We start from the raw sequence: 23,484 nt of genomic DNA, 5'->3' as shown, positions 1-23,484 counted from the left end.
GTACAAGCCTCTCAGTCACTTGTACCACTCAAACAGTATGAGGCTCGCCTCCATTGCCTGCATTGGCCTCCTTTCCTCCGTTTCTCGAACCTCCACATGCCTTGGTGGAGATCTACTCGCTAAATGGACCTGGGCTGTTGTCCACCAGCGTCCATGGAGAACGGCTAGCACAACAGATAGCTCCCTATAACACCAAACATCTACTCGTACAGGTTCTGCCCGGTCGAAAGAAGTTGATCACCTACTGCCTTCGGGCAGCAATCTTGTTTATACGGTGCCACTCTGTGTAAGCAGTCCGGCTAATACATTCCCAGGGCTGAGGAGTATCCGTAGAATCTTTCTGTGGGTAAGATGGTCGGCATCCTACGAGTCAGCACTCTCCCAATGAACCACTATCATGCCAAGACCATTTCAGTACTCCACTCCTCGACTTCATTTACTAAGCGTGAGGCTGATACCAGCAGATGAAGCGGCACTTGCCTGTGGAGCCGTCTTAAAGTCAGTGGCTTTGGAACAGTCGTGCTAGAGACGAACCTACAAGTCTCTCATTCAAAATGCATAGCTAGTAGACTCCACTGCTTGTTGCATGCTAACCACAAGACCTTCGGCAGAACAACACAAGCTACCGATATGCCACTGTCTCATCTATTATGGCCCAAGTGGCTTCCTTAGTCAGACCATGGAAGACCAGCACAAAAGTCAGCCCAGATCTCAGCCTTCTCACTCGCAGCTCTAATGTGTCACTTGGAAGACTTACTGATGCGACTACAAATCCTTGCTGAAATTGAGGAGCTATATAAAAAGACTTTGAATTCTCGTTCTCTTCGATCAAAAGGCCAGTGAGTCGCAGCTACTCCAGCCTGCTGCACAGTGAGTCTCGATAAAATGCGCACCTGTGCCATTGCTGTTCTTGCTGGGCTCAGCAGTCTCGTCTCCTCACAGACCCTCGATCTTGACTACATCGAGGCTCAAACACTCTCCACCGCTACAATCAACCTTTATCAACAGGCACAGACTGTGGAATACAACCAGGCTACAGCCATTGCAGATGTGGTAGCGGCCGTCTTAGAAACCCCGGTCGCCGACCCGGGAAAGGAGCGTTTCAACACAGGCGACGTCTTACAGAAGCGCGATGAGCCGGCAGTAACATTTCAAGTGCTAGTGCCGATATGCCAGACTCTACATGGTACTCTCTACGATTCTCCAGAGGACACAGTAACCGACCGTGTCGGAAAGTTCCTGAACGATGCAGCCTTGCAAGATCAGGCAGTGAACGCCATCACTCCTGCGGGCTATACTCAGGTCTTCCGGAATCTGAAAAATGCTTCTCAGGCCAACGGTTACATGGGGTGAGCTAAGAAGGCGTTCCTGATGACTCATGCTTACTGTGGCTAGATACCGCATGTTGTCGACGTACAACGTCTCCGAGTGTGCCAACATCTGTACAAGTACGCTGGGCTGCCAGGCCTTCAACATCTACCTTGAACGTGGCCCGAGCCAAGTACCAGGCACAGACTGTCTAGATCCTCCAGCGCTAGTCAATCCGTTCTGTGCCCTGTGGGGAGGGCCGGTATCTACAGACAACGCTCTCAATGAGGGTCAATACCGAGAGCAGTTCCATGTCGTAATCACGTAAGACGAATATAACTTATGAGATGCTCCTTCGAAGCACCATCTGACTGTATCATCAGGGCATCAAATGGCTATGTTGCGAGCTCATCACTTAATCGCCTCTCTTCGTTTGCAATCTTGGCCCCCCTCGACTGCAATGGCAACGACTCATACATGGGTATGAGGCTCTGGTCAGACGGCCCGTTCGACAGACAGCGCTGTGCCGCCATTTGTGACGCCACCACTCAGTACAACGTTGATCACCATCCTGTAGACTCGAAGATCCCTCCGAGGCTGTGCAAGTTTTACAACACATTCATCGTGAGCAAGAACTTCATCTCGCAGGGTCAATATTGCGCCATGTACTCTCAATTCTGGGACCCTGAGCTGTACGCCAACAACAGTGGGCAGTATGATGGTGACGGTAACCGTTATACAATATCTTCTAGCGAATTCTTCCACAACAATACTGAAGTTACGTCTCCGATATGTCCTGCAGACCTTGCTGGCCTACGCGACGACTATATCGCGAGCGTTTTCTGCACTTCTTACATCTCGTATGCTGGACCTGCTACGGTCAGCACAACGATTACCAATACGGCCACTTCTGAGGTCTGCAGTACTGCTGCAGTCACCACTACAACTAAGGGCACTAGTATTACCCCTACTCCTGAGGTCTCGTCCACCACCTCGTTCCAGCCGATTGTCTCCATCTCATCAGATCTGCGTAAACGTGAGAATGATGCGGGCGAAGTCGTCGGAGCCGTTGTTGCTGTCTTTCCAGACAAGATCGCTGATCCTGCCATTACGGGTAGTGTGCCAGTTGAAGTCACAATATCTGCCAAAGACCTCTCCATTGCTGGGGCCTACTCTTCGGCCACCTCAGAAGCCATCTCGCAACTAGCGGTCAGAGAAACCGGCTCTCTCACGTCCTCGACAGATGGTTCTGCGCCTACAACGACACCACCGGCAGTATCCATTCCTGTTCTCGACAAACGCCAAACAGCTTTAACGCCTGCGTTCTTCCAAGGACGAGATTACCGCGACATCTCAAGCGCCTGCTCCCAAATCGTCGACACAGTCACACAAACAACAACCTACTCTGCCACTCCCGACGCGACTGTGCGACCGATCGTTGATTGTTCAAGCGCCTCCGTCTGTGATGACGATTCACCACCAACGCTTATCTCTGGATCCTTCTTCAACTCTTCCTACAAGGTCGACGACATCTATTACAACATCAGTCTACCTTTTGAGATCTGCATATACGACAACTGCAGCTCCAACGTGCACCCGACGTCAAATGGCATCATCACGCTTGGTGACTTCGCCACGGGTCAATACAACAACGACCGCAACGACATTCCTGCTACCGATTTTCCGTCCGAAACAGCCCTCTTCGTCTACTGGGATGATCTTTACATCTTCCCGAGCCAAAGTCACTACATGGCCTACAGTATCTGCGGGCAGGAGGGATCGCGCAAAGTCGTATTCTCCTGGAAACTTGGTCGCTACCAAACGGTTGGTCCAGTTTTCGATGGCCGGGTCTGGAGCTTTTCAGCCACCTTCTTCGAAAACGAAAACAGCCACATCGTCCTGGATTATGGCACGATCCCCGATCGAGGTATCTCGGCTTCAGTTGGTTTGCAAAGCGCATCTGGAGCGTGTAAGTCTCAGTCTGCCTAACCATTTTTCTTTCTCGAGTGACACTGATGTGCATTGTAGTCTTCGAGTACTCGCACCTGGAGACCAAGATTCGGAACGGTCTGCGACTTAGCTTTGATGCTAGGCATGAGCGTTTTGGGATCGATACCATTCGAAGGTAGGCCGCCGGCAATAGTGACAATGACACCGATGACGGTGATGATGATGCTGTTTCCGGCGAACCATTTGTCAGGCGGTATTCATCATAGGCAAACACTTTCTCTCGGCTCAACAGCGAGTGTGGAGCTCGGCATCGGGTTTGGGTAGAGGTTTGTGTTACCTATGTTCGGGGTTTTCCTTTTCCACGCTACGAGCAACGACCATCTGTGTCTGTTTGTACGCACTTTTGAGACGCCTTGTTTTTTTTTCATTACAACTGCTGTAGAATATTAGATACTGATCACACATGCACCTTTAATCATGCATCCAATCTCAGTCGGTGAGTTATCAGAGTGAACTTGAATTCGGTCTATGAAAGTCGTAATCGTAAATGGTTTCGTGCGGCCGTGGGGCCAGTCGTCGTGATCTTTTTCTTCTTTTATTATCATAACCTTGCCATCGTCGTTGTTCGCAAAAGAGACACCGAAACTTTTCTTGCAATTTGTCGAGACAGTCCCACCCAGAGGGAAAAAAAGGGAACAATGTGGCCGAACCAGCGTGGCGCCATCGGACGCTAGAAGGAAAAGAGAAGCAAACAAAGTAAAACAACCGGCCCATGGTAATGATGATGAGGTTTCGCTAATCGCTTCAATGCGCAATGCTATCGCTATGCAAACCGCCGAGGAAGGTACAGAAGACCAAGGAGAGTCGTGAGTGATCATGACGAATGCCGAGGAACGATGGAAATATGAGTAAAAGAAAGATGCAGCCGCCATAGATCCAGTATCAGGGTAGGAGATCGTGAGTGATTGTGAGGCCTCAACACGAATATCGTCCGGATTGGTTCGATCCTACGCGGGCACACGGTCGTGAAGCGCTGCTGCTCGGCTTGGTGTATTCAGCTCCGACTGTGAAGTCTTCTTTTGACCCCGACCAGCTTAGCACTGGTAACCGGCTTCCCTCAAGCAGCCAATGCACCTTTCGTACATCCTTACAGTACCCCTTCCGCAGTAGCAGGCACTTGTCGAGCTTGTGCTCGACTTGCTTGATCGACGTACTGGAGCGTCCAGACCGTAGTCACTGTTCCTCGGGCTAGTACCTCCACTGGAACTGCTCGCGGTTTCGTAGTCATTCGACACAGCAGTGTTGCGTCGACCAGCGCCAATAGCGACCGGCATACCCTGGACCACACCACCTTGGCCGGGACGGTGACCAGGGAACATGCCATCGTTTACCGAGAAATTGCGACAGATCATGTAGGCTCGGGTGGCAGCGGCGTTCTTGGCAAGCTCATCACTCTCGTAACCCACGTCTGTGGAGTACTCGCGATTGTTGACGCGTACTGTGCATCCGTAGCCATAGCCGGATCGGTATGTCTGGAAAAGAGGATCGGGCCAGTGTCTCCTTTGGCAAAGGCCTGCAATTGTTGTTAGTCATTGAAAACCTGGAGATTAGGTTGCATGGTGATGTTGAGGTACAACCGAACAGTGCTCGATTGCATGGACAGCATCAAGGAATGTGCTGATGATTGACAGAATGCTGCAAGTTCTGGCAGTGGATGCATAAACCAACTGCTCTGGGTTGACAGGTGTCAATTATCCCGTGTCCCGCTAGGGCTTGACAGTTGATGAAAGGATTGAGCATACCTGTCAGATACATGATGTAGAACATGGCGTTTGTTTGCGAGTGGTTTGTGTAGGGACCAAAAGAAGCAATACTGACGCTCGATGCAGGCTCGGAGCTCTAGAACGGAAAGACTGAGGTTGGTTTTGACGGGAGTAGACAAGCGCTCTTTCGTGGCCGACTGAAAGAGGTAGTCGTGGCTGCTGTTGTACAACACGGCGTTGACACTTGTCGATACGAGTGAGTGACAGGTGTGCTGAAGGTGGGGGGAAGTATTGCACTGTAGATAGAGAGAAGGCAAGAGTATATGGCATGCAGGAGGTATATGGGGCCGTAGGGACGTATGCGTTTAGTGTGGGATGGCGTGTAATTTATTGCGGCAGCCGAGTGCAGCGAGCATCTTGGGACATGCAGAGTTATCCGACCAGTAGGAACGCCATCAATTGGATGTCTGGAAGCGCATGATATGCGGGTCTTGCGGCTCTGTACAAAGAGGCCCATATTATCGATGCGTTGGCCGCATTTCCGTCAACAAAAACTAGGGTTCCAGATTTCTAGTGAAAGGGCTCATGCCGTAAAGGCACAAGCTTCACCGGTATCCGCCAACTGGGATGTCATTCGCCGTCGCCACTATGCTGCAGCGTTAGCGCAGTTGATGGTTCGTCTCGGCGCACCTTTCAGATCGGCATATCAAAGACCCTGATGCAGGAGCATAACAACGATGTACCGTGACGGAGTGTGTGTACTCCCTCAGCGTGTAAGCGTGGTAGCATGATGCTGTGTTGCATGAGCAACCTATGCTAAACATGACGAAGGCCCACTGGAGTCCGAGCCAATTCGGGCCTCCCACCTTGGCAAGCAATTGGGAAACATCCATGTGGGATACGAAGGGGCAAGTTGATGAACGGGATCAGAGACCAGGCATGGACGTGCAGAGAAATGTGGATCTCCAGCAAGTTGACAGGGCTACCCAAGCATGGCAGCGGAAGTCGCGCCTAGAGGCAGAATGAGTGGAGGGGAACTTGACACGCTATCGTGAGCATCACGGCTGGGAGTTGGTTGGCAGTGCGTCATACCAGGAATAGCAGGCGCTTCTCGGCGGGACCTCAAAGGGCAAATGAGATGGATTGATTGCTGGAATCGAGGGGTTAGAGGGCAACTGGGGTTTGTGCTACCAGAGATTTGTCGTTACGCCCGGGCGTTCATGCACCTGCATGGCATGGCGCATGGTGAGTTGGCAAAGACGCTTGACTTTGAAGGTCGAGCAGCATGCAACAGTAACCGAAGGAGGAGAGGCATCAACGGCGGTTGCGCCATGAATCGGTCCACTGCGGGGGCAGTCTAGCGATAGCTCGAGCGCGTGTTGCTGTCCATGATTGTCCATTTACGTTGGCAAGGATGGATCATGGATGGATGTTTGTGTGTAAGGATTCGCCTGACGTGTGTCTGGGACTCTGGGTTTGTGCACAGAGGCTTGCAAAAGATCCCAGTTGCTCAACAGCCGAGCTCAATGCGTGCATCGCCGATGCCTGCAGTATAGTATATACCAAAGGCCGGGGGCTTCTCACGCACTTGTATGATTGAAGTATCACCAAGCGGGCGGCTGCATGCTGCCCTCCATCGCTGCGCAAGAGGCTGGGGCCGGCAAGTAGTGCGATGGTGCACAAAGCGAAGACAAAAGCTCGATAGGCCAGCAACGTACAGCAACGGTACATGAAGGACCAAGTGCAAGGTCCACGCAGGAGCGGCCTCGTTATGGCGTCGGTCCAAGACTCGGTTGAGGGGAGGCTAGAGTTGTGGGCTCAGTGGACCCATACAGCATGACCCGCAGGAAATCTCCGCAGGAACAGCAGTCCGAACGACGAGCTGACGCTGAACAGTGCAATTGGCGAATCAGTCGAGCGTGTTTGCAGCCTCGTTGCAGCCAACTGCTGAATTGCTGCGAAACATGGCCGTAGCACGGGCGGGAAAATCTGGGGATGGATGACGCACGGCTAGCAGCGCAATCTGCACTGAGAATGGCGGTGAAGAAGCCGTGTCAATGCACCGCAACGGCCCCTCTTTGCGCTCAGACTCTGAGATGGCAAGAGCGATTCATTGCCGCTGTAACCACGGCTTTGGGGAGCATCATGAGATGCGAGCCGTGTCCTCGAAAACATCAACTGCGATGGTGAATGGTGAATGGTGAATGGTGAATGGTGAATGGTGAATGGTGAATGGTGAGCGACAGTGCTTTCTTGAATCGGCCTGCTGCCATGATCCTCCGAGCTCGTACAACTCCACGCAACATGGCGCGTCATACGCTTGAACAACGTCTCTCAGGGTCCGGCTGCTTCAGCGTCAATTCGTCGATTCCATGGCGCACACGGCACGGTGTCGAATCATGGACCGACGCTTGTTCTGAACCGCATACACAATCAGAACACTCGGAATCCCCTCCGGCATGGGAAGAGCGGTATCTGTCGTGGGCCTTGAGTAACATCATCTCGACATGCACCGTCCACTCAAGCCGGTTGTAGAAACCAGAACGAAGGAGTAGTAAGACGCCGCGGCTTCGTCAGCTTCAGACTCGTAGAAATGAACCTCATCTTCCTCTCTCTGACCTAAACCAACACACATGTGTTTCAAGCTAGCTTCGAAACCGAGGTGTGAGAGATATGCCCAGATAGTGAGCTCTGATGCCCGCCGTCTCGGTTCCGCACGCATAGCCGTCATGAGAAACATGCGCATTGGAGCACTTCGTTGATGGCACAACATCATCATCAACGGAACAAATTCCGAGCTGGAACTCCCGCCATCCATGGCTCTCCTCACGAGTTCCGAAGCTTCCGTGATAAAGGTCCTCGACGCTGCTGCTGCAACGTTTGAACAACGGACGAACCTCATCCGACAGACCAACCCTCTATCACACCCACATCATGTCGCAAATCATACGAATGACGCTATTCAAGCTTTCGGATGCTGCTGTCATCCAAGAGGCAATCCAGAAATACTCTACCCTGACTCAGGATGCCGTCAAGGTGCGTTCCTGCGTAGCATCCATCTGCACGTCAGACGTCCCCATCACTTCCCCGAGCTCCACAGTAGAGAGTCCAGCCTTGCGCTCGCCTCCTGTCCGACTCATAATCCCCGTGCCTGCGGGCGGGTTGATGTTGGGATGTGGGTTGTGTGTGTGTGTGTGTGTGTGCCGACGAGAGTACAGAGTGCAGGCACAACCATCGCCCGTGCCGTGCACAATGGTGCCTCTGGACACTGACGTCGAGCGCCGTGGATTCAAAGAACGCGTGACTTGCATAATTCGTGCACGGTTTCTGGCATGGATTCGGGCTGACATGGTACTAGGACGGCAAGCCTTACATACAGCAAGCAACAGCACATCGGCTGTACGACGATCCCAGAAGTCAGGGCTACACGCTCGCAGCCCGCACAGTGTTCAACTCGAAAGCGGATATGGACTTCTACGATAACGAGTGCGCGGCGCATACTGCCATCAAATCGTTCATCAAACCAAAGGTTGGAGGGCCATCACTTGTCACGTATATGGATGCGTAGAGGCTCAAACTAGGTTCCAATCGAAATCCTCTTCACCTTGTACCGAACCTGAAGCTTTTTCCATGTATTGTGTCCAAGGTGTCACAGCCTCATCGTATGCATCTACACACATATAGGCTCAGAAGCCCTCCTTGCCCTCAAAATACCTCCTGCACTCATAAACAGCCCTAAACGGGATGACAAAAACTGGATGAATCTTCCCCACAACGTCACTCGCATCCCACACGATATCCTCCCAGTGCATACCCTCCGTCTTCCAGCGGAACGGCGCACCCAGCCCGACCTCACCGAGACCTTTGTTGATGTTCTCATCATACACGTAATGGTGTTGAGCAGCGCTCAAGCCAGCCAAATTGTAACAAGTGTGATACGCATCAGAGCGCTTCCCGGGCTTATCTCTCAGGCCACCCTTCTTTTCTTGTGCAGCTGCTAGGATGTAGCGCCCTAGAGCGGCGCGATTCCAGACGCCTTTGGTCGTTGCGGCTTCGACAAGCGACCAGCAGCCTCCGACCCAGTGCGAGTAGCAGCCGTCGACGAGCTTGTTAGTCCGGCCATTGTAGCCACCCTCGGGCGTACATTGGCGGGAAGACATCCAGTGGACAAGAAGTGGTATGTCGAGGTACTTGTTCAACGTCTCCTTCGGGGGTCCGAGGATGGAAAGACACCCTAATCCGCAGAATGCGTAGGCACCGTGAGCCTCGTTCCCAGGTGCCGCGGAGATGCCACCATCCCAGGACTGACATTTGGAGACCCAATCACCAAGGTTGTCCGTGAATGATGTAAGGCCTTGTTGCCGAGCCGGTGAGTCGTTTGGCAGCTCAAGAGGAAGGTTCAGAAGCGACAGTAAGACCATGGCACAGAAGGCACCCCTGATATCCTCCTCGCCGCCTTGACATATGGTGAAACCTCCATCCGCTTGCTTCATACGGCCCAGGAAGTGCCACATGGTTTTGCGATTGATCGATTCGTAGGCTGCAGTGCCACCAGTTGTGGCAAGCGAAAGTATGGCGGCATACGAACAGGCGAGATGCGGCATTTGACCGTAGCCACCTCCAAATCCGCCCTCAGGATGCTGAGCTAGGGAGAATGTGTGTGCTGTTCGTCGCTGGTGTTCTGACACATCTTCACCTAAAGCTGTCAAGCCTTGAAGAGCCCAGTAAACCATCCACGGTCGTGAAGCGTCCATCATAGCGAAACCGGCAGGGTAGTCGTCCAGTGCGTCTTCCAGAAACGCCACATGTTTCTTGCGTTGCAAAGTTGGGATGCCGTGTGAGTTGAGGGGAAAATCGTTTGGATTTCCCTCCAGAAACGGCAGGACGACTTTGAGGGTATCATCCTGTGTCGTAGATGTACTCGTCTGTAGTTCCTCCTGGATTGGTATGCGGACGCTCTCCAAATAAGCTATGTTCGCCTGCTCTTCAGGGGTCGCGGTACCCATGTCTTCGTACTCGTCTTCTGAATTGAGCGATGAATCTGACAGCTCTTCTATCCGACCTTCACCAGAGATGATCTCTTCAAGACGTTCCGAAGGAGCCTGTGCTGAGCTGCGTGACGGAAGAGCCATCTTTGGGCGCAAGCCCTGGACTATGAGAAGCTTGGAGAGGGCTCGTGTGAGTGGTCGAAGCGAACAATGGGAGTCGCGCACGTTGTTACTATTGTTTGTGATTACGCAGCGTCGGACAGGGTTATGTCATGTTGCTCCACGAAGGACCTGTGGCGCACAACTAAAATTCAGAGGGACACTATGTAGAGCTATCCTGTGTGTTTGTGCAGACCATGTGTGAAGGCGTGAGGTGGTGTGGAGCATGTGCCTGGGCCAAATTGAGTAGTAGCGTCTTGGCACGATTTCTCAAGCTCGAGCTTTTCACGCGTTATCCACACCAGGATGCATTGTCGTCTATACTGATCTCAATCTGATGGACGTACACCAGCCATGTCCGCCAACTGCTCGCCGAATCTCTCGCCTGCGATCTCCAACGCCTTGCTTTCTTGCAGCACGAACAACATCCTCGTCCACTCCGTCTTGCTCTGGTTGATCCATTGATGCATAGTCCCTCGCTGAATCGCAACGTCGCCTCGCTTCATAACGCGCTTCTCGCCGCTATCGAGTAGCAGCTCTACCTCACCCTCAAGTACACAGCCATAGTCGAGACTCACGGTTCGGTGCATCTTGCATTCCGTGCTTGGAGGAATGTCGACGTGTCGAAGCACAGTACCACCTGAGACGACGAGGCCCGGTGGGCTGCTCAAGAACTCGTCGTACACCCTGAGGTCCTGGTCGTCTGCCATGTCGACTGGAAAGCCTTTCGTGGTGTAGCTTAGCGCAAAGGCAATGCCGTCATCGTTGGCTTTCATTTTGCTTTCTTCACCGAAAGCATCGCTGAAGATGGCCTGGCCTTTGTCGTTGTGGCCGGTGATGTACCTTTGGATCTTCGGTAATGCGCCGGTGTGTGCCATGTTACTTGGACGGTGATGAAGGTATAGAATGAGAAATGAAGGTGTTTGTAGGTGCTCACAATGGCAGAGTTAATTTTCTGAGTGCATCTCAATGAGGCTGCCCATGCCTTCTGCTGTCTGGAGTACTTAATCATGTCGTTGTAGCCCATGTTACACACGATTCGGGGAGCCGAAGCCCGGAATCCGCACAACAGCTACTGCTCGACGTTCCGAGACCGATCCTCGAGACCATGTGCGTACCTGCAGCATGTCGGCCTGCCCAGTTCACATTGGCATTCCTCAAGTTGCTCTGTAGCACCCTACTTTCTCTTGCTCAACACTCAGAGCATCCTGCAACAGTCAAATTGGTTGTAACGTCCACGGCCGTGGAGCACGCGATGTTGCCCCGCAATCACGGCTCTACTTGTAGCCTCAGTGCTCACCTCGAACCAATCAGCCTCCATGTCTTGGCAGATCATGCTTTTGCATGTCGTTCTTTCCAACGTCATAGCGTGTACCCGGCGTTGACTCACTGCAGAGGTACATACATGTATATCGACGCATGACGGCGATTGTGCAGTAACGGCATCGTTCACTATGCCGCAAGTGCAGCAAGACATCGAATTTTACAGGATGAGTAACTCAAGTCGCGCAGTCGCAATCACTCACGCGACAGAGCATCAGGAGATGGTCGGGGAGATTGAGCAAGTAGCGTTGCCACCAACGGACAGAGGCAAGGAAGCATGGCTCGTTCTGGCCGGATGCTCGTTGATTCAGATTCCGGTCTGGGGTACGCAAGCCTGCTCGTAATCTGTAGGCAATGCGACTTACCGTCGCGTAGGATACTCGCTAGCTTTCGGCGTGTTTCAGGAATACTATGGAAGTCACCCAGGCGAGCTCGAGGGCGAATCAAGCAGTGTCGCTGTGGTTGGGACTACTATGACCGTACGGTTTTGGTCTTGAAAAACGGACGGGCACCAACATACTGACTACTGTAGGGGATCATGTACCTCATCTCGCCCTTCACGTTTACGGTTCTTACTCGTTGGCCTCGTCTGCGCCCCTGGTTCGGTCCGCTCGGCCTAGTCCTGACAGCAGTCGGCTTTCTGATGTCTTCTTTTGCCACGACAGTCTGGCAGTTGATCGCAACACAAGGAGTCGTTTGTGCTCTTGGTTGCGGATTGCTGTTTACACCTACGACGCTGTATCTAGACGAGTGGTTTGTCAAGCGAAAAGGTCTGGCTTATGGTGTGATGTGGGCTGGTAAGTCTGCCGCTGGCGTGGGAGTGCCTTTCGCCATGGAGACGTGCTTGCGAAGGTTTGGACCTAGTGTAACTCTCCAAGGATGGAGTGTCGCTACGGTGAGTTGCTGGAAATCCGGGGCTATCTAGATCAATACGCTTATCAACACCAGGTCCTCCTATCAGCACCACTTTTGTACTTTCTCAAACCGCGCGTTCCACTTTCCCAATCTGCCAGCGTCCGTCGCATCAGCCTGAACTTTGTATACCTTCCTTCGTTCTGGATGCTCCAAGTCGGCAATGTACTTCAATCCCTTGGTTACTTTCTTCCTTACACCTACCTCTCGACATACGCCGTCCAGCAACTCCATGTATCCACCACTGTGGCCACTATGCTTCTCGTCCTGATCAACGTCACCTCTATCCCAGGTGGCATCGTGATAGGAGCTCTGGGCGATTGCTTCCACATCACCACTACCATCTTGATCTCGACCTTTGGGTCGGCACTGGCCGTGTTCTTGTTCTGGGGCTTCTCGAGCCAGACAGTGCTCTTGGCCGTGTTCAGCATCACGTTTGGATTCTTTGCTGGCGGTTTCAGTTCGACTTGGTCTGGAGTTCTTCAGGAGCTCAAGTCACAGAGCCCTGCGCTAGACACAGGCTTCGTCTTTGGGCTGCTGGCGGGTGGAAGGGGGGTTGGCAATGTCATCAGCGGGCCACTGAGTGTTGCGTTGGTGACGAGTAATGGGTGGATGAAGGACGGCAAGAGTTGGGGGTATAATGGGCAGTACGGTGGAATCATTCTGTTTACGGGCGTGACGGCGTTATTGGGCGGTTGGGGTGCGTTGGGAAGGGTGAAGTGGGCATGCGGAAACTGATTGACAAGCCTTGACTACGTGGATTGACTCGTCGAGCTTTGCAGGTGCAGGTGGGGATAGCTTGCTCCTCTCCTACAATCTGATTTGGCGCTGTCGAGGCTGCTCGTGTTGTGCGAAGCGAAGTGCGCTTCACTCAAGACCCTGAGGCAGGAGCAGCTCACACACACACCGAAAGCGCTCCTTCCTTGCTCGAGCACAAAGGGCGCTGACGGTCACGACAGCAATCTGTTCGCACACTCCTACTCTCTACTTGCATGAAGGCAACTGCAGCATAACTCTCCGACCATGATCACAACGACGGTTCGCCAATGCGTTCACCAAAACAACGTGGCTGCACGCCCTCTCCAACGAGCAGTAGCTCCACGCAGTACTCCACACTACTCACAGCTCGATATCTCTTCGCCCCCACACTTTTGCTTTATCGCACAACATGGGCGCTGACACCCTGTTCAATACCCTGAAGCGATGCTGACCGCCTCGGCAGCATTCCAGCACTTGAGACGTCCAGGCACGAACCGAAGCTGACGAATGTCTCTCGTTAACGTCAGAACGCCGTTCAGGTACGACGGTGAGAAACATCGGCGAGCTCAGTGCAACCACCGATCATGGCGAGATTTCTATCGACCTCGACGGTGATTGGACTAGAGCGCGAAAGTCACGAGCTCGGGCTTGGCGATGCCGCCAGGAACAGGTGCAAGACATGGCCAAGAGGGAGGAGAGCAAGGGAAGAGAAGGTCCAGTGGTGCCAAACGAAACAGACTGCAGGTTCGGTCACGAGGAAAAGCGGAATTGGTACCCCTCTCCACTTGGCACCGCTTGTGTAACACCAGAGCGACACGTTGGTAAGAGCAGAGCAGGTGTCCAGCCACCGACTGCATGACATGCTGAACGATTCCCCATCGGCGCGGCTCTAAACTGAGCCTGGACGCAAGGCAGTAGTCATGGTAGCACGATGCAGAAGCGGTGTCGCGCAGAGAGCTGATGACATGCACATGGAGCCGAAGCAAGCGTTGAGAATGCGGAAAGCGAGTCTATGCTGGCCGAGAGGACATGGAGCACGAGGAAGCGCCGAACAGATGGCAGAGTGGGGGCTCAGCGCGTGGAGTCGAGTAAGGTGCTCATGCTCTCGACGCCTTTGGAATGCACGATGACGAGGAAGCGTTCTGCTAGGCGCTGGTCAAGCTATCGGTGAGTTTGGCAACTCGACAGCAAAGTGCGGTTGAAGCATTGCGCTACCAGGGCATGCCGGTGAGGCGAAGACGGCGGGCTGCCCCTGGTGTGCGCGACATGGCAACTTGAGCGTCTAGCAGCCATGGACCCATCAGGTTTGTGCTGTTGGATCGGTCGATGGCGGCGACGAAGACCGCAGCGATTCATGCTAGGCTTCACGTTGAGGCGCTGCGTGTAGACAGCAGTTGCGGCGCTCAGCTCGTGGCACGGATTGGCGCACGAGCGCGAGCCAGAGGACAAAGGGAGGCTCGACGTTTGATGTTTGCTTGTTGCGGCAGCATCCTTCGCAGTCCCCTTCTCCGCACGCTGATCGTACAGCTGGACCCCGAGTCTAACTGATATCGGGTGCTTATCGAGGAGAGGGGCCTCGATAGGCGACGCTACTGTGACGGCGAGAGAGCGACGTGCTCGGCCCATGGCGACATGGCGGCATGGCGACATGTCTCTCTCACTGGCTGGGACAGGTGAGGCGTGCAGGCGGGCAGGTGGGCAGGCGGGCAGGGCAGGTGTGCGCTGAACACGCTGGACGATAGGCGAGCAGACCAGACGCCCTGGTCGAGCGAGCATGAGGACGGCCGAGCGGGCGCACCCAGCCCCGTCTTCGCTCGCGCACCTTCAGCGGCCCATGGACCATGGTGGATGATTTGCGTGGCTAGCAGAGGATCTCCGCAGCCTCGCGCTGGGCTGACACTCGACACTGCCGTCTGCCTCCCCGCGAGCAGCGATGGGAGCAGCGAGGTGAGGACTGCAGGCCAGGCACCCACGTCCAGAACGCGACTCCATCAGGCTTTTTGCGGTCGTGAGGTGCGAATGGCGCGGGCGGACTACTGCAGCGCCAGCCGCGCTACGGCCGACCATAGGCAGATCGAGACGCTTATTGGCGTGTGGGGCTGCTCTCACCGACTTTTGGCAGCTGCGCGGCCCGTGCAACGCGAGTGTTACCCTCTCGTCCCCTCCAGGTCTGCTTACGTTCTGTGCTTACACCGCTCACCATCAGCTCAGAGCGGCTGGCACTCTCACACTCGACCACCAACCATCCTCCGTGGCCCAGCATGGAGAACCACCAGCACATGGACTTTGACGGCACCCTGTACGGCGTCGAGGCTGCCTTTGACGCGACCTTTGATCCCAACCGCCAGACGTACACGCAGTATCAGACCTGGCCGCTGCCCATTTCGCCCGGCGCAATGCCACAGCACCAGCACCAGCACCAGCATCAACAACCCCAGCAACACCAGCATCACAACGCGCACCAACAACAGCAACAGCAACAGCAACAGCAACAGCAACAGCAACAGCGACAGCAACAGCAACAGCAACAGCGACAGCAACAGCGACAGCAACAACAGCAACAACAACAACAACAGCAACAACAACAGCAACAGCAACAGCAACAGCAACAGCAACAGCATCAACACCAGCACCAGCACCGACCACCTCAGCAACACCAGCATCACAGCTCGCACCACCAGCACCAGCACCGACGCATCCAGTCGGTCGCCGCCACAAGTGCCCAGCACAATGCCATGCCCGCGACGAGCGCAATGGCTCCCCTCCAGACCGCCGGCCTCGGCTTCCCTGCCGCCATGCAGCCCATGAACCCAATGCTGGCCACCTGGATGAACATCAACACCGACGGCTTTGCCCAGGACCCCTACATGACGCCCAATGGAATGGACATGACTTCGAGTTTCGACGCTGCCTTTGGCGGCCAGCTGCAGACCTCGCCCGTCGACTTCGCCATCAACCCGGCCCACATGATGTCGTCCATGAGCATGCCCTTCAACATGATGACCACCACCACCATGGACATGCCGCCCATGAACGCCCCCTTCAGCATGACCGACTTCACCCACGAGTTCCACAACATGAACCCCCACGAGTTCACCGCCTCGAACATGGCCACAGCCAGCATCGGCAGCGGGTCGCCAGGCGAGCAATGGATGGAGGTTCGCTCACTGTCAAGCAGCGACGCTGGCTGGCTCGACGTTGGCGCTCACAACCCCCGCCACTCGTACGACCTCTCCGACTCGTCCGCCATCGTCTTCAACCCTGCGCAGTCCCTCCACATTCGCACCTCCTCGGACTCGACAAACTCAAACCAGTCAGACCTCCCACGCTCGGCCGGCTCCCTGGGCAGCTTCGAGGAGATCAACTTCCCAATCAACTCGCCTGGATCGGAGAACAACCTGTCGCTCGTGCACTCACATGCGCACTCCGACGACTGCAGCCGTGGACACGGCCTTCCGCTCGACCACGACTACACCAACTACATCTCACCCAACCAGTCCGTCAGCCCGCCCATGACACGCATCGAGCCCGTCGTCATCAAGCAGTCCGCCAGCAGTTCAGCTTCCCCAACCTCCTCGGCCGTCAGCTCACCACCGGCTCGTCGAAGGAAGTCACCTGCTGGCCCCGTGAATGCCGGCGCGAAACCGACAAAGACCATTGTCAAGAAGACACCTGCTCACACCACCAAGAAGGACACGACCGGCGAAAAGCGCGTTGGCCGAAGACGCGGTCCCCTCAGACCAGATCAGCGCCAGCAAGCCCATGAGATCCGCAAGCTTCGCGCTTGTCTAAGGTGCAAGTTCCTCAAGAAGACCTGCGACAAGGGTGATCCATGCGCTGGTTGCCAGCCATCCCACGCACGTCTTTGGCAGGTACCGTGCACGCGCATCGACATCAAGGACATTGCTTTCTTCATGAAAGACTGGAAGGCTGACTACGAGCGTCACGTCAGCCTTGGCTTCTCCATCGGTAACATCAAGGGCTTCTCACCCCACGAGCGCCCCATCTACGTCACCCACGGCTATGGTCACTACCTGCCCATCATGGCCCGTGAGGTGTACGTTCGTGATGAGAAGTGCTTCGGTGTCGATTGGCACGAGACTCTCAGTGGCTCCCACTTCGAGATCAACACCGCCAAGCTCTCTGCCGGTATGGAAGGTGTCTCGCGTGCGATGCTGTCCGACTACCTCGACCGCCACATTGACGGCGGCTTCGAGAACTTTGTCGACGAGTACTTTGAGGGCACTTACTTCGTCACCGAGCTGCTGAAGACTGCCTACCGCTACTACACGCGCGAGAAGCTGCCCGTTATTCGCAAGGCCCTCAAGCTCGTCATCGCCTACAACCTGACTCTTCACGTCACCATGGTGGAGGGCCTTGGTGACGAGGAGGCTCCTGGTAAGGTCGAGGACCAATCGTCCAAGTTCTGTGGTACCACTATCGCACCTGTCATGATCAACTTCCAGGTCAAGTGCGCCCTGGCCGACATGTGGCGTGAGCTGCAGAAGGATGTTCTTGAGGAGCTCTCTTCATTATACCAGTCCGTCTACAGTGGTGACAAGCTGAAGAACTGGCCCACCATCTTTATGCTCGCAGCCATACTCCTCGCCGTCTGGGAGCTTATCCAGTTTGACTGCAGCTACCGCGTTCCCGACCAGTCTGCTGTCAACAAGTTTTGCTCCGACATGGAGGGCACGCCCGTCGGTGTTATTGTCGGTCTATTCTCGGCAATCTCCCAGAAGCTCCCTTCGTTCTCCGAGTGGGACACCAGGAAGCACCACCACTTGCTGAACAGCAACCCGGCCGTGTGCGATGCCATGACTGATGTCCGCGCCCACGTCACCAAATACGGTAAGTTGGATGCGCTACTCGGTTGCTTTGCCTGATACTAACTTGACATGTAGACACCTACCTGCGTTCGAGATCAGACTGCAAGTTCGATCGCGAGGACTTTGACTCCTTGTCGAATAAGTTCTTGTCCAAGCTGGTTATCCGCGCAAACTAGACTTCTGCTACGCCATCTCGACAAACATACCCTTAATCTCCAGGCTACGTATCCTTACACCGCCTATCTCTAACGAGACCTCATCACCGAGACCCCACAGCTTACTCCAACGACATCCTACGATCAACGACTCACGTGTCTGATGTTTGCAATGTATGGTTGACGACACCACCAAAACGATGAACGGCCTGTTTGCATTTTGCGATTCCCCGGCGTCAAGGACGCCATGTTAGCGATCCAACTGCTCAACACTCTCTCGAGCAACAACCACCTTTTTTGACGATGCCATGTTTACGGCTGAAATGATGGACCACGAAACGATGGCCACAAAACTTTGTTCTTCGACAGGTCGGGACGGATCCCGTACACCTGAGTATCCTGTTCACGATACTGTGGAGGATTCTGCCTGTTGCACATCTAACGCTGTTGGTTGTACGATTGGCCTTCCACCACTTCATTTGTTTCTCATGATTGTTTTATCTATGGCATAGCGAGCGAGTCGGCTTTCATTACATTCACGACCTACCTCATTGGTTGGTATTGTCGCAAAAGACAGTATTGAGTCTTCCTTTCCTTTCCATCACCACATGTATCTATCAACAAATCTTCCGGCATGGGAAGCGAGCAATACGACTCAACAGAACTACTTATTTCAACCCGACTTGCATCGGCCTGCACGGCAACTCGCCATTGATTCAGCGGGCTCTGGCTCTGGTTGCGCTTCAAGCGCCTGGGAAATGAGCCCTGTTAGGTCAGTTTGGGGGGGGGGTGTACGCGCGCGGCATCTAATGCAGATGTGTTACGGCTTGTAGATGGTCCATTCAGTCTAGTCCAAATATATGACAGGACTCAGTCCACATTCACACTTGAACAACCTCATTCCCTAATCTTACGATGCAACTAATGATTCACAAACTGCAGCTGCCCCTCAAATTGCCAATGTCAAACAGTTGAAAATAACCCTGCCCCACGCGTCCGCCACCATGGCATGACCAACAAGCGCAAAAGAAGGCCGGAGAAATGTATCCGCGCTTCACCGCTCTTCTCGCCCAACTCTCCACCTTTCCTCTTCGAAACGCAAATGCAGCAATGCTCTTCTCCACCCGACGTGCGCATTGCTTAGCCGACCCGACATTGCCCGCCTCCGTCCGGTCAAGGCACACGATGGAGCTCGAGAACCGTGGATCGACAAGCCGTGCGTTGTGTGCGGCGGTGCAGAAAGGAAAGAGCCGCACGATCTGCGAGGACCTTGCCGAGCCGTAGCTAACTCACGCACTGTATCCACCTCGGAAATGATGAATGCGTTTAAGACACTGGCCATGTCTACCAGCACTTTCCTCACTGATCCTGGTCTGCATGCGTTGGCGGGGGGATCCTGTCTGCCATGCCATGGATAGACGGAACGGGCTTGCATTGATGAATTTTTTTTTCTCCCCCCTAGTTTTCCTGTTCGCTGCACTAAGTATCGCGCGTCAGGAGAGAGCGTACCCAGACAGTGAGGAAGGTGCTGTGTGAGCTGCTTAGGCTTAGTTGCCGATGGTTTACTGAGTAGCTGTCGCCATGGACCAACGACAGAAGAAGCGGTCTGTTCGCGATTGCGATCGCGTTTCTGCGGTAGGTGTGTGGAAGGGTGCAGTGCGGCTCTGGCGGAGTGAACAATACCACGCCCTGCATCGTATCGTGTGGAAGGCAGGTGATGCACGTTCAAGGAGAAACGAGGTGGGACTTCCGCGCTGCAAATTGCAAATGGAGCTCTTGGAGTGAGTGGGGCGACGACTCTATCGAGATGCTGTACAACACACCCTGCATTACGATTGCAGCAACCTGGCACCGCTATTGCGCCACTCTTGCATACAGACAGGCTTCCGCAACGGCCTTGAGTGGCTGGATAGCCACTGCGAGCGATATGCGGTACGATGCGGTGATACTTGGCGTGTCCAAGATGAGCTTTTTACGACACACGAATGGGGAAGGTGAATAGGTGTCTGCATAGGGGCAGTTTTGATGGGGTTGGCGATGGAGATGGGCGCAGGGTTGTAGAGTAGGACGTGCATGGAGCTCGCAAGCGGCGAATGAACAGATGGGGTAGTTCGTGGCACTGGGATGGAGGAGTTGTGTCACATGCTTTCTGTGGTTCGAACACCCTCCATTTCCGTTTTGACGCAGATGCAAAAGAATGTGTATTAGTCCACACAGAGGCGAGCATCTTTGGGTGTATATGCCCATGCGAAGGCATGTTGGGAAGCAACACAAAGTGATGCTGAGGTGTGAAAGTGAACTGACAACACATCATGTAATTCAGCTATGGTGGCGTGCGCCAACTGCTGACGATTGATACAGAGTATCGAGGCCTTCGTCCCCAACTCTCTCATTTCTAGAAACCCTGCTTCTCCTTAGGCGCATACCTCTCCTCCAAGTACTTCGCATCCTCATCACTGAGCTGATAGTTCGCGTTCTTCACTGTCTCCTCGACCCTCTCCTTGCTATTCAGCCCAATAATGGGGCAAACGCCCTTCTTGATACACCAAGCTGTCGCAATGCACGCCATGCTGACATTGTTCTTCTTCGCGACTTCTTCCAAACGCTTGATGATCTCCTGGTCGATATTGTCTTCGCGTCTGTGGACAAGGTTTTCAAGGAACTTGTCGGTCTGCGCGCGGCTGGAGGAGCGGTCAGACCAGGGCCGCGTGAGGGCACCACGGGCAATGGGCGACCAGGGAATTAGGCCTACACCTGTATCTTTGCAGTATGGGATCTGACAGCTGTGTCAGTATGTGCTCTTGTCACTGAGAGAAGTCGCTTACCATCTCTCTCTCCTCCTCACGGTAGATGAGGTTGTAGTAGTTCTGCATACTAGGCACGCAACATCAGTATTGTGCGACTCCCCAGATAGGGCCTTTCAGTAACCTACCTGATGAACTTGTGCCATCCGTTCTTCTCTGCAATGTTTTGCAGCGTTTGAAATTCCCACGCTGCCATGGAACTGGCACCAATGTACCTGACCCAGCCCTTCTCTACCACGTCGTTGAGCGCCTTCATGATCTCCTCCCTTGGTGTGTCGCGGTCCAGACGGTGAATCTGCAGGACGTCGATGTAGGTGCCAAGACGCTCAACGCTCTTCTCGACAGCATCGAAGATGTGCTTGCGGCTCAGACCGACCTGATTTACCATCTCGCCATCGTTGATGGAGACAGATGCAATACCAAGGGAGGGATCCTCTTCGTCGACGCCGAAATAGCATTTAGAGAGAAGAACGATCTTGTTGCGTGGGATGTTGTATTGCTTAAGAGCTTTGGCGATGATCTTCTCGGAAATGCCGTGGGAGTAGGTGTCTGCCTGGAGGAGCTGTCAGTTGGACTCATCGGACATGGTGTCAACTGGCTGTACCGTGTCCCATGTGTTGATGCCGTTCTTGTAGGCGTGCTCGAGGATGGGCAAGGCGGCGTCCTCATTCAACACCCACGGTTGCCACTTGTCTGAACCGAATGACATAGCACCCAATATGACCTTGGAAACCTTCAGGCCGGACTTGCCCAGGCTTTCCTGAAGTCAGTCGTTTTGCTTCAATTGCTGTTGTTGTTGTTGTGGAGGGACAACCTACTTGACGTATTGCATCTTCTGTTGTTCAGCCATGGTAGCGTTGGTATGTGCTGTTGATTTCGCTGGAATCCTGTCTTGAGTATGTTCGTAATACAAAATAAGGGTAGAACCTCTGACAAGCTCTTTGATTGTGGAGCAAGAACATTAATAGGGCTTTGGAAGCTGTGATGCTTAAAGCCGAGCGTCCTTAAATCCGTGTGCAGTCGCGTCACCATGTGGGGCACGGAAGTTGCCGGTGTAGCATTTGTATGAAGCATCATGATAACGAATGAATGGTGATGTGGATAAGGACGACTTCAATGTTAGCTTGACCGGAAGCAGGACAAAGCCAGGTGAGGGACGTGAGTTTAATGGACACCTATTATCACATCGTTCCAAACTGTGGAATGGAGACTGAACATCTTTGAGAGTAAACTCTCAGCCCGTGGGCATGCTGCTTGCATTGATGGGGGCCATTGTACGTAGTGTACGGCCGTGTGAACTATGAATAAACCAAGACCCCAGCTCGTAGGCCAGAGTCATCCCGGGTGAACGCCTCGCCAGAAACCATCATCGGCCCAAAGCGCCTACTGGCCGCCACGCAGACGAAGCACCAAGTGCAGCGTCGACTCCTTCTGGATATTGTAGTCCGAGAGTGTGCGACCATCCTCCAGCTGCTTACCAGCAAAGATGAGACGCTGCTGGTCAGGTGGGATGCCCTCCTTGTCCTGAATCTTGGACTTGACATTGTCAATGGTATCCGACGACTCAACCTCAAGGGTAATGGTCTTGCCTGTCAGGGTCTTGACGAAGATTTGCATACCACCACGGAGACGGAGTACCAAGTGGAGAGTAGATTCCTTCTGGATGTTGTAGTCTGATAGCGTACGGCCGTCTTCCAGCTGCTTACCAGCGAAGATGAGACGCTGCTGGTCAGGTGGGATGCCCTCCTTGTCCTGAATCTTGGACTTGACATTGTCAATGGTATCCGACGACTCAACCTCAAGGGTAATGGTCTTGCCTGTCAGGGTCTTGACGAAGATTTGCATACCACCACGCAGGCGTAGGACAAGGTGTAGTGTGGACTCCTTCTGGATGTTGTAGTCGGACAAGGTGCGGCCATCTTCGAGCTGCTTGCCAGCGAAGATCAAGCGCTGCTGATCAGGAGGGATACCCTCCTTGTCTTGGATCTTGCTCTTGACGTTGTCGATGGTATCGGATGACTCGACTTCGAGAGTGATGGTCTTGCCGGTCACTGAGATCATGTCAGTATAAGACCAGAGGCATGCGATACATAATGTGGCAGCTTACAAGTCTTGACGAAGATCTGCATACCACCACGTAGGCGGAGGACGAGGTGGAGGGTGGACTCCTTCTGGATATTGTAGTCCGAAAGGGTACGACCATCCTCAAGCTGCTTGCCGGCAAAGATCAGGCGCTGCTGGTCGGGAGGAATGCCTTCCTTGTCCTGAATCTTGCTCTTGACGTTGTCGATGGTGTCGGAAGACTCCACCTCGAGGGTGATCGTCTTGCCGGTGACTGCGAGGCTGTTAGCAAAAAGCGCATTTCAAAGGCAGTGGCGGCAGGCGCTACATACGGGTCTTGACGAAGATCTGCATGACTGTAGTTGTTTGGTGTGCTGTTGCGGTGTGTATGTGGTTTGCAGCGTATGCGTGAGTCGTAGGTTAAGTGTTGGAGTGGGATGTAGGAGAGAGCGAGGAGGCGGGGCGGGCTTGGT

The 23,484-nt window shown here is 53.9% G+C and overlaps 9 protein-coding genes across 9 annotated transcripts, besides 6 other annotated features; 4 read left to right on the top strand and 5 right to left on the bottom strand.

The window, feature by feature from the left end:
• Positions 1 to 885: 885 nt before the first annotated feature.
• EKO05_0005913 (uncharacterized protein) lies at positions 886 to 3,437 on the top strand (the record flags this gene model as incomplete). The annotated part of the gene is made up of 4 exons (XM_038939758.1): positions 886 to 1,349; positions 1,396 to 1,632; positions 1,692 to 3,277; positions 3,337 to 3,437. 4 exons carry the CDS (start codon positions 886 to 888, stop codon positions 3,435 to 3,437), a joined length of 2,388 nt encoding a protein of 795 aa, XP_038798931.1.
• Positions 3,438 to 4,352: 915 nt separating this feature from the next.
• Positions 4,353 to 5,085, bottom strand: EKO05_0005912 (uncharacterized protein; the record flags this gene model as incomplete). Its single annotated transcript, XM_038939817.1, has 2 exons — positions 4,353 to 4,831; positions 5,061 to 5,085. The coding sequence occupies 2 exons, from the start codon at positions 5,083 to 5,085 to the stop codon at positions 4,353 to 4,355; spliced, it is 504 nt and encodes a 167-aa protein (XP_038798930.1).
• Positions 5,086 to 7,204: 2,119 nt separating this feature from the next.
• Positions 7,205 to 7,260: a tandem repeat.
• A 695-nt stretch (positions 7,261 to 7,955) lies between these two features.
• Positions 7,956 to 8,589, top strand: EKO05_0005911 (uncharacterized protein; the record flags this gene model as incomplete). Its single annotated transcript, XM_038939677.1, has 2 exons — positions 7,956 to 8,057; positions 8,380 to 8,589. The coding sequence occupies 2 exons, from the start codon at positions 7,956 to 7,958 to the stop codon at positions 8,587 to 8,589; spliced, it is 312 nt and encodes a 103-aa protein (XP_038798929.1).
• Positions 8,186 to 8,195: a tandem repeat.
• Positions 8,196 to 8,224: a tandem repeat.
• A 118-nt stretch (positions 8,590 to 8,707) lies between the features above and the next one.
• Positions 8,708 to 10,153, bottom strand: EKO05_0005910 (Protein farnesyltransferase; the record flags this gene model as incomplete). The annotated part of the gene is made up of 1 exon (XM_038945871.1): positions 8,708 to 10,153. The coding sequence occupies one exon, from the start codon at positions 10,151 to 10,153 to the stop codon at positions 8,708 to 8,710; it is 1,446 nt and encodes a 481-aa protein (XP_038798928.1).
• Positions 10,154 to 10,497: 344 nt separating this feature from the next.
• On the bottom strand, positions 10,498 to 11,046 carry EKO05_0005909 (uncharacterized protein; the record flags this gene model as incomplete). Its single annotated transcript, XM_038945870.1, has 1 exon — positions 10,498 to 11,046. The coding sequence occupies one exon, from the start codon at positions 11,044 to 11,046 to the stop codon at positions 10,498 to 10,500; it is 549 nt and encodes a 182-aa protein (XP_038798927.1).
• Positions 11,047 to 11,622: 576 nt separating this feature from the next.
• Positions 11,623 to 13,141, top strand: EKO05_0005908 (uncharacterized protein; the record flags this gene model as incomplete). Its single annotated transcript, XM_038939835.1, has 4 exons — positions 11,623 to 11,815; positions 11,867 to 11,970; positions 12,024 to 12,386; positions 12,440 to 13,141. 4 exons carry the CDS (start codon positions 11,623 to 11,625, stop codon positions 13,139 to 13,141), a joined length of 1,362 nt encoding a protein of 453 aa, XP_038798926.1.
• A 1,697-nt stretch (positions 13,142 to 14,838) lies between these two features.
• Positions 14,839 to 14,873: a tandem repeat.
• Positions 14,874 to 15,423: 550 nt separating this feature from the next.
• EKO05_0005907 (uncharacterized protein) lies at positions 15,424 to 18,167 on the top strand (the record flags this gene model as incomplete). The annotated part of the gene is made up of 2 exons (XM_038939662.1): positions 15,424 to 18,013; positions 18,067 to 18,167. The coding sequence occupies 2 exons, from the start codon at positions 15,424 to 15,426 to the stop codon at positions 18,165 to 18,167; spliced, it is 2,691 nt and encodes an 896-aa protein (XP_038798925.1).
• Positions 15,561 to 15,851: a tandem repeat.
• Positions 18,168 to 20,541: 2,374 nt separating the features above from the next.
• EKO05_0005906 (CSG1/SUR1-like protein) lies at positions 20,542 to 21,800 on the bottom strand (the record flags this gene model as incomplete). Its single annotated transcript, XM_038939883.1, has 5 exons — positions 20,542 to 20,922; positions 20,972 to 21,020; positions 21,079 to 21,503; positions 21,555 to 21,705; positions 21,769 to 21,800. 5 exons carry the CDS (start codon positions 21,798 to 21,800, stop codon positions 20,542 to 20,544), a joined length of 1,038 nt encoding a protein of 345 aa, XP_038798924.1.
• Positions 21,735 to 21,753: a tandem repeat.
• A 533-nt stretch (positions 21,801 to 22,333) lies between the features above and the next one.
• On the bottom strand, positions 22,334 to 23,365 carry EKO05_0005905 (Ubiquitin; the record flags this gene model as incomplete). The annotated part of the gene is made up of 3 exons (XM_038939616.1): positions 22,334 to 23,001; positions 23,058 to 23,285; positions 23,344 to 23,365. 3 exons carry the CDS (start codon positions 23,363 to 23,365, stop codon positions 22,334 to 22,336), a joined length of 918 nt encoding a protein of 305 aa, XP_038798923.1.
• Positions 23,366 to 23,484: the final 119 nt, after the last annotated feature.

This window comes from Ascochyta rabiei, chromosome 9 (assembly GCF_004011695.2).
Source record: "Ascochyta rabiei chromosome 9, complete sequence".
In the NCBI taxonomy this organism is placed as follows: domain Eukaryota; kingdom Fungi; phylum Ascomycota; class Dothideomycetes; order Pleosporales; family Didymellaceae; genus Ascochyta; species Ascochyta rabiei.
The sequence above is the reverse complement of the archived record's forward strand: the minus strand, read 5'-3'. Positions and strand labels throughout refer to the sequence as shown.